At 53.0% G+C, this 13,003-nt stretch overlaps 2 protein-coding genes and 1 long non-coding RNA gene across 5 annotated transcripts in view; 1 reads left to right on the plus strand and 2 right to left on the minus strand.

The window, feature by feature from the left end:
• CRADD (CASP2 and RIPK1 domain containing adaptor with death domain) overlaps window positions 1-154 on the minus strand; it is a 77,688-nt gene extending 77,534 nt beyond the window's left edge. Inside the window, exon 1 of one of the 2 annotated variants that reach the window (XM_035337213.1) lies at window positions 1-153. The gene's annotated coding sequence lies outside the window, so the exon portion shown is untranslated. The other variant, XM_035337233.1, reaches the window with a different exon arrangement.
• The window catches only part of LOC118173019, a 17,489-nt gene extending 7,891 nt beyond the window's left edge, over window positions 1-9,598 (plus strand). The window contains exon 2 of the long non-coding RNA XR_004753965.1: window positions 8,643-9,598. This is a non-coding gene — a long non-coding RNA (uncharacterized LOC118173019). The remainder of the gene's footprint in view (window positions 1-8,642) is intronic.
• A 553-nt stretch (window positions 9,599-10,151) lies between these two features.
• On the minus strand, window positions 10,152-12,640 carry SOCS2 (suppressor of cytokine signaling 2). 2 transcript variants are annotated; one of them, XM_035337201.1, is made up of 3 exons: window positions 12,463-12,640; window positions 11,490-11,730; window positions 10,152-10,946 (listed from the first exon to the last, which is right to left on the minus strand). In XM_035337201.1, the coding sequence occupies exons 2-3, from the start codon at window positions 11,641-11,643 to the stop codon at window positions 10,498-10,500; spliced, it is 603 nt and encodes a 200-aa protein (XP_035193092.1). In that variant the 5' UTR covers window positions 11,644-11,730; window positions 12,463-12,640; the 3' UTR covers window positions 10,152-10,497. The 2 variants fall into 2 exon arrangements, with proteins under 2 accessions (XP_035193092.1, XP_035193086.1); XM_035337195.1 differs by lacking the exon at window positions 12,463-12,640 and having other exon boundaries at window positions 11,490-12,294.
• Between the last annotated feature and the right edge of the window lie 363 nt (window positions 12,641-13,003).

The raw sequence follows: 13,003 nt of genomic DNA on the forward strand, positions 1-13,003 counted from the left end.
GAGGGAAGCGGGCAGCTACCGGCGGCACCCCCGCCGGGCCCGCTCGGCCGCCACCATCTTTGGTGAGGGCTCCGCCGGAAGCCGCCGCCGCCGCCTCCCTTGCCGCGGGCCGGCCGGGGAAGGGCGGGGGGGCGCCGCCGCCGCCATGTCGGTTGTGGGCAGCGCGGCGGGCGGGAGGCGCGGCGGGGAGCCCGGCCCCGGGGGCGGCCGGCGGCCGGAGGGGAACGGAGGCACCGCGGGCACCGCGCCTCGGGCGGCAGCGCCGCCTGCTCTGGAGGGCAGCGACGGGACGGGACGGGACGGGACGGGACGGGGGCTCAGGGCCCCGGCTCCTCCCGCGGGAGCGCGGCCGGCGGCCGCCGGGGCGTTGGCAGCGGCGGGGGCGATGAGCGGGGTGTAGGGCGGCACCTGAGCGGGGCAGGCTGCCTTGGGCACCCGGCAAAGGGCGTGTGCGTGCTCGTTGCGTGGCCGTGTAAAGGTGTGCGTGGGCTCCTGCTGTGGCCGGGGACTGCTCGCGTGTCGGTGTCAGAGCGGTGCCTTGGGTTGCTTGGCGAGCGCCTCGACCTGGGGCTGATTGCAGGTAATAAACCTCGTGCGAGGGCTTTGGGTGGCTTTTAAATAACTGATAGATTGTATCGTATTCGATAGTGGATGGATTATGTCTTATAGGATATTTGATAGTTTATATCTCATTAAATAATCGATGGGTTATATCTTATCCAATTATTGGTATATTACATCTTATTCAGTAATTGAGGGGTTATATCGTACTCCGATACATCCCTTAAACCAAGGTAAATGCTTTTCTCTCAGACGCACGTTAGTCTTCTGGGAAGACCAGCTTTAAATCCGTCTGTGTGCTGTGTCCGTAGTGCTCGCCGGGAGCACGCAGCACGCCGTCGGCAGTCACCCACCTTGCTGGTGTAGCCAAAGTGCAGCGTTCAACTTTTCATGTCGTGGGTGGTTTGTAATGCTGGCTGCGAGAAAACGCATTCGTAAATGATAGGAGCTGACACCAGGGAGCAGAGGACGCCGCAGTCAGTCTGTAAGATCATCCCTCAGCGCAGAGCTGCATCACTACAGACAGTTTCCTGTCTTAACTTACTGCCTCTCTAATTGCCACGGTTTGGATTTTTTTCCCCAGCTCTAGTCACCATTAAGGAACTGTGTTATCTCTAGACTTGGAGTCACCAGACTTGGAGACTTGAGATGTCACCTGGCAGCTGTACTTAATTGCAGATACCGCACCTACATTTTAAACCAGAAAATGAATGCAAGCAGTTACATCACTTGCATTTACTCCGTCTTTTGGCCAGATGAGGCAGCTACAATTATTTATTTTATACTGTCCAAGAATATCTTAGAAAGTTAGCAAAACATATGGATATGCATAGAGCAACTCTGGTTCCCACTCACATAAATAGTGGCAGCCTCGTTGTCTTTAGTGCAGCCAGCATTAGTCACGTCTTTGCTTGCAGTCTAAACATGCAGAGAAGGAAAGTGGTGAAAGGAAACAGATAAGCCTCGGAAGGAAGAGGATAACAGCAGAGGTCCAAGTCTCGCTAAAGGGAAAATCTGGTGTTTCCTTTTCCTTCCACTGGTTTGTGAGTGGTGGAAACTGTAAATGCACTACTGGTGGTTCAGGTTGATCAAGGGATACAAGCCAGGTGTTGGCTGCGCTCTGTTGGTTATTACCCTGCTGCTGCAGAACAAAGATGCACGCAGGTAAACACCTCAAGTCCAAGGAGACAAGCTTTTATACTTTTCAGTTCTGCTTGGGTTCAGCTCTGTCCACAGTTCTTCCAGGTCTGGTCCAAGTTCAACAAAACTTCAAAAGAATGGTTCAGTTCCATTCCAGTTTTAGGGGAAAAAAATACTTGAGCCAGGTTGGGTTCGGCTCAATTCCCCGCTATCTCTGCTCAGATCTGAACACTAAACCTGGCTAAACATGCAGACGGCAGAAGTATTTCCTAGCCTGTGTAGATCAATGGGCCACTGTCAGTCCTGCACATCAGTATCATCAGACTTTGGACCTAAAACCTTGTTCACGGTGGTTCTGCATACAGGGGAATCACCAGTGGGCTTCAGGCCACGCTTCTGTGGACTGCTGAATTCAGCATAGTGAGTCCAAACCGGTGGGAGCCAAGCTAAAGCGGCAACTCTTAGGACAACGCTGTTCTCTTTTACATGTGTGCTATTCCAGATTAGAATGCCACACTTTAAAATTCACCAAAATCTTGTTAGAAACTTGGTACAAGTATAATAAGCTTATTTTAAAAAAAAAAAAAAAAAAAAAAGCTTTTGAGAGGATCCCCTATGCTAATTAGAGTTAAGCTCCATCCTAGCATGTATGCTTTTTCTTTGTTTTCTGCATACTAATTTGTTTCTGCTGATAACGAGAGCCAAATTGTGTTTTTAAAACTCGTGCAACCAGATTTAATCTATTAGGACTATGCTGTTTCCAATTGTCTGTAGGACAGCATTCCAACTTTATGGACAAAAGAAATATGAGCCTCTAGATTTGTTTATTAAAAACACATCTAATTGCCTAAATCTCTCAGAAAACCTCTGAAACGAGGATGGAAAAAAGAAACATATATTATATGGCTGACTGTCATCTTTAGAAAGAGGAGCACAGAGAACATTTCTGACTGTGATGCATCTCAAGGGTGCTGTTAAAATAGGAGCCAGGGCAGCCCAAGCTCTGCGGCCTGAGGGGCAGAAGAGGGTCCTGCAAGGCACTGCCACCCACCGCCTGCGCAGGCGGCGCTCCCTGCCCTTCCTCCACATCCTCTTCCTCACCCTCACGCCGCTGCACGCCCCTTTGCAAGCGTGGCCCTCCCGAACGCCAGCATCTCTGCGTCCTGCCAGCCACCAAAGGCCAGGCTGGTGCCCGGGGCGGCTCTGAGGGCAGCGGCAGTGCCTCACCTCCCTGCCGGCACCTGAGGCTCCACCAGCGGCTCCTGGCTCCTGCGAGAGGGTGCCAGGCTGGACCGACACCTCTTCCTAAGTTCCCCCTCCTTGAAATGGTAAAGGCTTCGAAGTAATGCACTTCAAAGAGAGCAGTGGCCGTAAAACAGAGGTGACATGTCACAAACGTTGTTTAAAGTGTTGTTTTATTAAAAGGCATGTCCAGCATGGAGGTAAAATAGAGCACAGGAAGTTTCAAACCATTAAACCACTGCGGTCCGAAGTGACCATGTAGTGCCCACACGTTTACATTCGGTAAGAAGTGTCTGTTAGCACTACTGCATTAACAACTCCTAGTGCTGCTTGGTGCTAATCAGCCCTGGCCAAACACTGTACGTAGGATAGCTCTGAGAAAAGAGGCAGGCATCCAATGTGAAACTGGCATCTTCATTCCAGGGAAAAGGAACCTCTGCGGTGAATTGAAATAAAAAACCTGTGATGCATATTTGCAAAATATGACTCAATATTTCTCCTGCAAGGAATTTTTAGTCCTTTTCTTGAAGCATATGAATTAATGTAGTTCTCAGTTTGTTTTTGAAGTTTAATTTAAAGATGCTTTCAGGAGCCAGTTGGAAATACTGAAATCCTCTAAGCAGTCCAGACTTTTGAAACGTTTTTTTTCTTTTATGTAAAGAAAGCATTTTACTTATGGGAGAACAAAGGAATTAACAAATTATTCTGAAAATTAAATACTGACAAGTAAACGGAATTTAAGATTCAAGCCTGAAACCCTATCACAAAATGAACTTCTTTTGTTTGCAAATTACAGCATATGAAATGAGTGTCTAGCATTTCAGATAAAGCCAGGGAGATTGGTTTTATTTGAGAGGAGAATAACCACTGATTTTTGACATCCTCTGCTTCTTTCCCCGGCTTTGAGCTGGAGAAACCCATATAGAGCACATCTATTTTTAAAGGCTCATACTTTCAGGTTAAGCATTTGACGAGCTAGTAATGATTCATGGAAAGTTTTTGCAGGTAGCCTGTCCAAGGATTTGCCACTGCTCATACTTCTTCCATATGTCCTGTTTCCAAACAAAAAGCACCCTTCGATTAACAGTCCTCGTGCTCGATTCTTTTCCCTTTCAAAACGAAACCTGTGGCATTCGTGCTTACAGGGGGCTGGCTCGGCAGCCTGAAGTGGGCACTGCATCTTCCATCGGGGGACTTAAAGGAAACAGATGAGTTTCCAGAAAGCAGCTATCTTCTCGCACTCGGTTTCCGCCTGCAGTACTTGAGCTCCCAGAGGAGCTGTGATGCCACTTCCACCGCAGCGCAGGCAGACAAGAAGCTGCCTTCCCTAACTTACTCTCTTCTCTCTGCTGAGCAAGGCAGCCACTCGGAGATATCACCATCGTTGTGGCTTAAATGCTGCCAGTGCTAGTTGAAAGGCAAGCAACTCCTCGCCCCACGCTGAAAAACTACGAAATGTTAAGCTCGCCTCCCGCTTTATAGATATGGGAACTGCAACCAGCACAGGCTCCGTCACACTTAATATTGTTCTTCTGAAAAGCAAGCGAGGCAGCTAAAATTTCCACAAACACTAACAGCTGATCCCCAGCTTCCCCTGCCTTGCAGACTGTCAATAAGCAATGCTCTAGGTGAGAAAAAAAGAGAGAAAAAAGCAACTGCCTGGGGTTGAGGTGTCCAGGGGAACCCCTCCAGGCTGGGCATTCCCACCGAGACAGACTGAGCGTGGGTGCAGAGCTGCAGCTGGACAGATCCTGTTTGGGGGCTGCCACCTGAAGAGGTACAATTAACTTCCAACAAAGCATTGTGAAAAGCGAGTTTACAGCTTTCAGACGTCCATCTCGCAGCTGTTTCTGCTGCAATTCTTGTTACCAAGCCTGATCTGAAGTCTGAGGAACAATAACTTCAGTAAAGTAGAAGGAAGAATTTGCACTGGGCTTTCAATCTTTCCCACGTTTAACGCACCTCTGCACTTACCATTTGTTAACTGACCGTGCACCAACCTGCAGTCCTCAGCTACAAAACACCAATTATGTAACAACTGGTCTGAAAACAAAAGGTTTGACTTGCATAAACCCTGCCTGCCGATGAAAAAGAAATTAAGGCAGGCACGTTGAACTTGGGGATTTTTTTAATGTATCTTGTTTTGTGCCTGTGCAGCAAGCAGCACTGAACTTCTCCTGAGCATTTCCTACTGGAACTCTTTTCAAGTAACTGCCAGCTTCTTTTTTATGCTAATTTAAGCAGCTTTCGCTCCTGCAGCTTTTTCCTCCTTTGTGTCACAGAAAGTAATGATATTATTTTGGTATTTCAGTTCCTCGAGAGTTAGCAGCTTCAACTCTGGGGAAAAAGCAAGACCAACAAATAATAATAATAAAATAAAAATAAAATGAAATGATAATAAAAAGGTGCGATCTTTTTTTTTTTTTTTTTTTTTTTTTTTCCCTTCAATAGAGTTTAAGCAGAATAAAAGCCACAGTTTATCAAGGAGATTAAACAGAGTAATTCCTGTGCTGTGTTTTTACATTCCCATAGACTTTCTCAGAGGAACTGGCTACTTCGAGCCCCTGAAGATAACCTGATAAATAAACACAGTTAATCCCTCATCCCCTTGGCAACCCTGGGACCAGGACAGACTGGTTTTGCTATAAGCTTATTTTTTTTTTTCCCCTGAAGTTGAGTTATCTAGCCAGACTTTCTCTGTACATGCTTTACAATCGTGTGCTGACACTTGCCTCCCCTCCCTCGACTTCTGAGCTCTACCAGAGCACCATAGCCCCGCATGCGCTCCTGCCGCTTAGCTCCTCGCACACATCTCCTGCCAAGTGCCACCTCTCGCAGGAGCTGTCCCTCCTGCCCTCTGTCCCTGCTGTGAGAGCAGGGTCCCCCACGTGCCGTGCCCTTCCCCGTTGCCTGCAGCGTGCCCCCCGTCAGACGTGGAGGCGATGCTGGCCGGCAGTGTCCGGCCCCGCCACCCTTCGCAGCCCCGTAGCAGCGGCGCTGCCTTCCAGTGTCTTTGGCTGATCTTCAGCCCATTGTGGAAATGAGCCCGTTTGAGCAATACCGTGGCAAACCGCCATGGTGTTGTAAAGTGAGCTCGGGTCTGGGTGATCTGAAGTTATGTGTCAGAGGAATGCTGTTTCCAGGCATTTCCAGCCGTGCGAAGGGCTTAGCAGCATACTGGGACCTGCTGAGGTTAGCACTGAGGAAGAGGAGGTTTCCGGGAGATACCCCAGTAGCTTGTCATCCGCACCGCCTTTTGCATACAGACCCTCTTAAGTAACTGCTAGCTATTCTGGGAATTGTATGCTTTATCTACTAAACCTTTCCTTTATTTCCGCAGTTCTCAGTTTTTTAATCCCGCCTCTGACAGAGAAGTTTCTTACAACTAGTGAAAACCAGTAACAGACATTTTAGCATCCCTCAAGCCGTTATTTCCTCCAGCAGTCACTTTGATACCTAGATTTATTTTAGTGATAGCGAGGTCAGCAGAGGTTTTGTTTTGCTTTACTTCAAATGACTGTTAGACCCACATCTGAAAGTCTCTCTTCTCATTCCCATCATGTGCTTCGGATGAAGAACAAAGCAGTGACACAACTCAACTTACTTTCTGCTAAATCTTAAGCTTATATCCAAAGGAAACGTCCATAGGAATTTTATGAGGAATACAAGAAAAAGCTCCTGAATAGAAATTGTGAATAAATGGAGCTTTTCAATTACATGTGACAAGGTCATTCCCCCATGGGAACACTTTTCTAAGACATGAGAGGTAACTAAGATGTAGGAATTCATGCAACTGCACAATGCTGTCCTTCCTATTGTAATGAGATTCTCTTTCTTAAGGTGATGAAATTGAGTGAGAGTCCCAGATCTCAGAGCCCTGCAGTTTTCAGTGAGGACTAAGTTCCTGTTCTAGGATTTAAAAAAAAACAACCCCCACCCCATATTCCGTGAACCATTTTCTTTCCCCCGAATAATTAGATATTGTTTATCTAGAATGTGGTTACATAAATTATAATTAGGACAATACTGAGCAGATCAGATTAAAATAAAATTACTTCTAATGCGATGGGTGCAGCTGCTTGGTTGCATTCCCACTCTACCCACCCATCTTGTGCTTGAACCATTTTCTGTCCCTGGTGATAAACCAGTGCCAGGGAAATGCCCAGACAGCTAAAATGGAACCATAGATCACATTTCTGCTAGGGTTAGTGCTCAGCTAAATCCAGCCACAAACTGCATTTTCATCATCCATCTTGGGAAAAAAATAAAAATTAAAATTAATCAGCCACTTTTATGATTGTGGGATTCTCAGCTTTTGTTTAATTAAAACAAAGATGTTTTCAAAAACTAACATTCTAGACTTAGACTGGAAAATCTGAAAGCTCAAGACTTAAAAATGGAAAACTAAACCAACACATGGAGGAAAAAATAAAGATGTAAAAATTATTATAATCCTCGTCATGATTTTTGATTGACTCACAGGTGTTGAACCTGTGAGACTGACTTCACTGAACACTCCGTGCTCATAATTCAGGATGACACGCATCAGTTAGAAGTCATTTTGGGAATCTGAAGAGCCAGCAATTTAAAAGCTAGTTCTGCAAGCAAGTCACAGCACCATCCATAAAGTCAAAAACAAATTAAAAAATAATTTTTAAAAAAGTGCTGCAGCTTCCTTTAAAATGTTTGGAGCACGCAGTTGTGCCTGAGAATTCATGGGGTCTACATGCAAGATTTTTTCACCACTGTAATCTCAATCATGTGCTATCCTTGCATTTTTGGTACCAGAGCCCTCATCCCTCCGTGCTGCATTAGGGTGAAGCCGAGCTAGCAGCAAGCTACAGTAAAGCTGGGTTTTACGAGTGTAATGCATCAGCCCTGGGGCTGGCATCTTAATGAGGACAAGAGCTCTGCTTTCATACAAAGAGGACTAGTTCCCCCTCCAGTCTGTTCAAAATATTGTTCGTAGCTCCGAGCACATCCCGGCTGCAGACCCTACTTCTCCCTGACCGTACCCTACTCGAGGGACGCCGTACCCGGCGGGAGGCCGCCCGTCTCCTGGCTCGGTGCCGCAGCCTGGGCACCCCTGCTGATTAGTGACACGCATTGCCCCCTCTCGCCCCGCTATCTTCAGCCTGTGGTTCACCCACTTGCATTTTGGGACACCCCCGGAGCACCCCCGAGCAGCGCTGCGTCCGCCCCGTGGCTGCCGGGGGCAGGCCTGGCCTCGGCCCACCCACAGCAGCTCCGGCAGCGAGCCCTGCGTCTGCCCCATCGCCTCCAGCACCAGCCGGGGGCCTCCTCTCCAGCTGCCTCATCCAGTGGTGGTCCTCGCTTCAAACCCCTAGGCCGGGGGGGCTGCTGGGGAAGGATCTGGGCTCGCCACCGCAGGTGGATAATGGAGGTGACTTGTCCTGTCCAGCAGCTATCTCATCACTGGGTGAGGGCCGGGCAAGAACCATAGGAAAGCAGATTTGCCGAGTGACGTGCTCCCAGGGAGCCAGCTCCTTCCCTGCTCCGTCCGCAGGACACGCTGCTCAGCGCCACGGTGGCACGGGCACAGCCAGCCAGGTGACAGCGACACGGCCCTGCGGCTCCGCTGGGGTGGGAAGCGGAGGGTGGAAGCCGTCCAACACGGCTGCATTTTGGCAGGGCGTGGGAAAAAATTACATAACAAGAGCTTTTGTTTTGTTTTTCAGGAGAAAACTGCCCCCAGCCCTTCTCTACACTACTGCTCGCATGAAATTCGGGGAGAGAATGGCAGCCAAGGAGGAGGAGGGAGAAAAGCCACCTTTCCTGCAGGGGCAACAACACTGGCATACCAAGTGTCTGCCAGGGGGCCCGGGGACCATCCCCTACACCTTGCCATCCTCCCTGTCTCAGCAGCCGTGCAGTTCTGCCCGTGCAGCTGGGACAGCCCGAATGCACGATGCTGGAAATCCCAGCGCAACCAGGCGTGGGGCAGCGCCCCAGGGTGAGGAGAGGGACACAGCACCTGGGTAGCACCACCGAGCGGCTAAGTCACAGGGAAGACAAGATCGGTTTATGTTGTTTCTATTTCAGCCTGGGCAGGGCTAGACTACAGCAAGTCTTGACAACACTCCTTGTTCAAACACAAGTCTATTTGCTTTAATTAAGGTAAGCTAGGGAAAGAGTTAAAACTGAAATTGTAGACAGAGAATGCATCTATGCCCCAGTTTCCCTCTGCACTGCTCTCGTAGTACCCCCAACCCTGGATATTTATTCTGTTAAATACTTTACATTTAGAGAGAGAAAGGGGTACTGAGAGTCTCGGCCCCATCTTCCCATTTGCAGGACTGCTGTAATGCACTAAGCAATGTCCCGCGCTAATATTTAACCATGGGAATTCAGCAGGCAGCCTCCAAACCACTAATCTGAGCATAAACCAGCTCTACCTCTGAGCAGCCCCACGAAGGCAGAGCAGGGATATTCACCATCAGTGACCCGGGTACGCTTATTGAAGTGTTGGCTGGGAAATGCTTACAGGTCCTTCACGTCGTTGTCTCCTGAATGGTAGCAAATCCATACGTACAATGATCGAGATAGGTGTGCAATCCGATTGCTTTTATTGAGTAATAGTCTGATAGCTACAATGGTGAATTAGAAGAAAAAAAGAAAAAAAGGAAAAAAAAAATCCCCTCAAAAAAAAAAAAAATCCAGATTTCCCCATATTTTGGGAAAGAAGCTGAAGAAAACATTCTACACTGTAGAAGACAGCCGTAACTGCTGACATCCATGCTTTGACATCGGAACCGAGCGGCTGCAGTTCTGCAGCATGGAGTCCTAAAGCCTCAACCAAACGAGGCTTATAGTAATAGCATGGATATATCACCACCGGGAAGATGTTAACATGTTAACAAAGATTCTGGGATACCAATCTGGTATAATCAGCAACATACTGGGTTCCTATGAAAGATGTGGCATTTCTCCTTAATATCAGCTTTTAGAGAACTTTGAAAAACCATGTTTTAAAGTGATTGCTTTCAGTTCCCCTTTCCTTGCAGAAAAGCACAGAAATTAGAGTTCAATAAAAACTGAATGGATGATCGCTTTTTTGACTGGATTTGATTAGTTGCATAACTTTGGCAAGATTATCACAGTGTGATCCAGTTAAGCTCTCAGGATTATATGAACACCAGCACCAAATGAATCTCGGAATCAGACCACTGACAACTTCTGCGCTCTCGTACGTCTTTTGTGGTCTCTCCCTGTCCCACCGCTCCAGTTAGCACTTTGCAGTTAGTGCAGCTTTTATGCCATCGACAAAGCAACACGATCCAGAGGGGTTCCTGGCTTCTCGCCCCTCACAAGGACAGCACGCCACCTTGCCAAACCCCCGAGGATGCAGGCTGGGATTATCCTACATAAAGTCTCCCTTTGTGGCATCTGAAATAAAAGCCTTTCCCCAGAACTGCCACTGTTTTGATAGTGAATTCCACGCTGAGCCGTGCAACTGGTTACTCAGTTCTTTGGCTGATTTTAAGAATTGCATTTAAAAGTTACTCTATGTTGGAGGCATTGAGAAAAAGATAGCTATACCTGGTACCGGTACTCTTTCAAGTACTCTTTTAGTCTGGTTGGCAAGGGCAGCTCCCAGATCTGGTTTGTGCACTTGTTTATCGTTATCCGGCAGCGGTGTTGCAGGGATGGAGCTGACGTGTAGAGAGGCTTGTTCAAGTAAAGATGAACCGTCCCGTTTGAGGGCGTTTCGGTTCTCTCCTTGCACATAAGCACGTAGTACTCGATCAGATGCACCACGCTGTTGAACTGCTTCAGCCGGGACCTGACGCAGGTGATGGAGTCCAGCCGAAACTTGCCGTCCTGGTACTCGATGCGTAGGTTGGTCGGTCCCGCGGATGTTTTTACCGAAATGGTCAGCAGGTACTCTGAATGAGAGCTGTCCCGAACCAGAAAAGTCCCTTCGGGGGCATCCTGTAACCTCTCCTTGGCTTCAGCAACACTCATGCTTCCCCAGTACCATCCTGTCACAAGAGCAGAGAAAGCAGAGTTTTACTTCTTGCCGGCTGCCTGTTCGTTTAAGAGCCGCCTGCTCTTTGCCTGACGGAGCCGCAGCGCCCGTTCCTTTTGCTGTTGCAGGCTGGGGTCCTGCAGGCTCGGTGCCTTTGCGCTCGCTGTCGGGAGCGATCCGCCTGACGGTGCCTCTCCTCCCCGCCCGGCTGGGATCGCGGCGTGCGCCCCGCACCGGGACGGGCTTCTGGGCACGGAGGGGCGACAGAGCCGCTTCTCCCGCTGCCGGCGGGGACGCGACGATGCCAGCCCCTTCCCTGCGCCCCCCTCCCCGCCCGGCGGACACAGCTCCGGGTACCGGGGGTGCCCCCGGCCACGCTCCCCCCGCCGCCGCCCCGGCCTCTCCCTCCCGGCTCTCCGGGCGCCCTCCGGAGCGCGGCGCTGCGGCCGCTTTCGCTTCCCCCCGGCACCGCGGGGCCGAGCCCCCTCCGCGCCGCGCCGCGCCGCTCTTCCTTCTCCTCCTCCTCCTCTTCCTCCCCCGGGGCCGCCCCGCTTACCTGCGCGCCGCAGCTCCTCCATGGCCGCGGCCAGCCGCGCCGCCTCCCGGGGCTCCTCGGCGACGGGCGCGGCCGCCACCGCCGCCCCGGGGCGCCCCCAGCGCTCCCGGGGACCCCCGGCGCTCTCCAGGGGCTCGGCGGAGCGCAGGGTCATGGGGGGGGCGCCGGGCCGGGGGGCTCCGCCGCCGCGCTCAGCGTCGCGCAGGGGGCATGGCCCCGGCCCGGCCCCCGCCGCCGCCGCCTGCGAGCGGAGAGAGAGCGAGGTTAGCGGGGGCCCGACCCACGGGGACCGCCCGGTACCCCCCGGGGGGGACCCGGCCCGAGGGACGTCTCCGCCGCCCCCTCCCCGCCGCCGGGGTCTCGTCTCGGTGCCCGCCCGAAGGAGCCGCGCTCCGCGGCCCCGGACCCGTGAGGAGCAGCGGCGGGGATGCGGTGGGGAGGGGGCGACGGCTGCGGGACGCCCCCCGCTCCGCCGCATCCCCACGCGGGGACCAAAGCCCCAGCCCCGCGGGGCCACCAAGCTGCGCGGTGCCACGGGGGGGCGAGGAGGGGCCGGTCCCACGCGGCCCGGGGGGCTCGCAGGGCTCGCAGCCCCCTCGCCCTGCCTCCCCTCTACCTAGCGGGCGCACCGGCCGCCGGTCTTAACGGCGGGGCTGCTGCCTCCCATCCCCGCAAGTTCCCCGCGTCGCAGCTCGGCAACTTTTCCCAGTTCAACTTGGCCGGCTCCTGCCGCTGCAAGCCCCCGGCCGTGCCCGCCGCCCCCCGCCCCTCCCGCGGCGCCCCCCCGAAGCCGCCCCGGGGACCGGGCCCAGACGCCTCGCAGGTGCGGCCGCGGCAGCCCCGGGGACCCCGGGACAGCGGGACCGACCCCGGCGAGCTTTCCCCTTCCTCGTCCTCGGGGCCAGGCGGGGGGGGCGTCGGGAAAGGCGCGGCCCGGCGGCGGGGCTCCGGTAGAGCGGGGCACGGCACTCACCGGGGCTCGGCGGGACGGGACGGGGCTGCCGCTGCCGCTGCTGCCGCTGCTGCTGCCGGTGCTGCCGGTGCCCCCGGAGGCGGGGCGGTCGGGTCGCTGCGGCCCCCGGCGGCGTCAAGGGAGCGGCGGCATCGCGGTGCGGGCGCACGCAGACGGACGGACGGACGGACGGGCAGGCGGGAGGCTGCCGCTGCGAGAGCAGCAGCAGCAGCAGGAGGAGGAGGAGGAGGAGGAGGGAGGAGGCAGCAGCAGGAGGAGGAGGATGGTCCTTGTGGGGAAACAGCCCCCGCCCGCCCGCCCGCCCCCCTCCTCGCCGGGAGCGGGCAGGAGCGAGCGGTCCGTGCCGCCTTTGATTCAGAGGCGCGGGCATCCTCCCCCCGGCCGCCCCCCCGCCCGGGCAGGCTCCATACAAAGGCTGCTTTCCAGGAACTTTCCAGGAACCGCATCATGTGACGGCCCCGCTCCGCCGCCGCCGCACCGCTCCCGGGCCGCGCCACCGGAGCCGCGGCACCGCCCGCCAGCGCCCCGCGCCCCCCCCCCC

This window comes from Oxyura jamaicensis, chromosome 1 (genome assembly GCF_011077185.1).
Source record: "Oxyura jamaicensis isolate SHBP4307 breed ruddy duck chromosome 1, BPBGC_Ojam_1.0, whole genome shotgun sequence".
NCBI lineage: Eukaryota > Metazoa > Chordata > Aves > Anseriformes > Anatidae > Oxyura > Oxyura jamaicensis.

What these genes read in the sequence shown, in the direction of transcription:
- SOCS2 (XM_035337195.1), bottom strand. Translation starts at nt 11,967, where the DNA reads ATGCGGCGGAGCGGGGGGCGTCCCGCAGCCGTCGCCCCCTCCCCACCG. An exon ending in GGAGGAGCTGCGGCGCGCAG is followed by an intron (nt 10,947 to 11,489) that starts GTAAGCGGGGCG and finishes CTCTTGTGACAG; the next exon opens with GATGGTACTGGGGAAGCATG.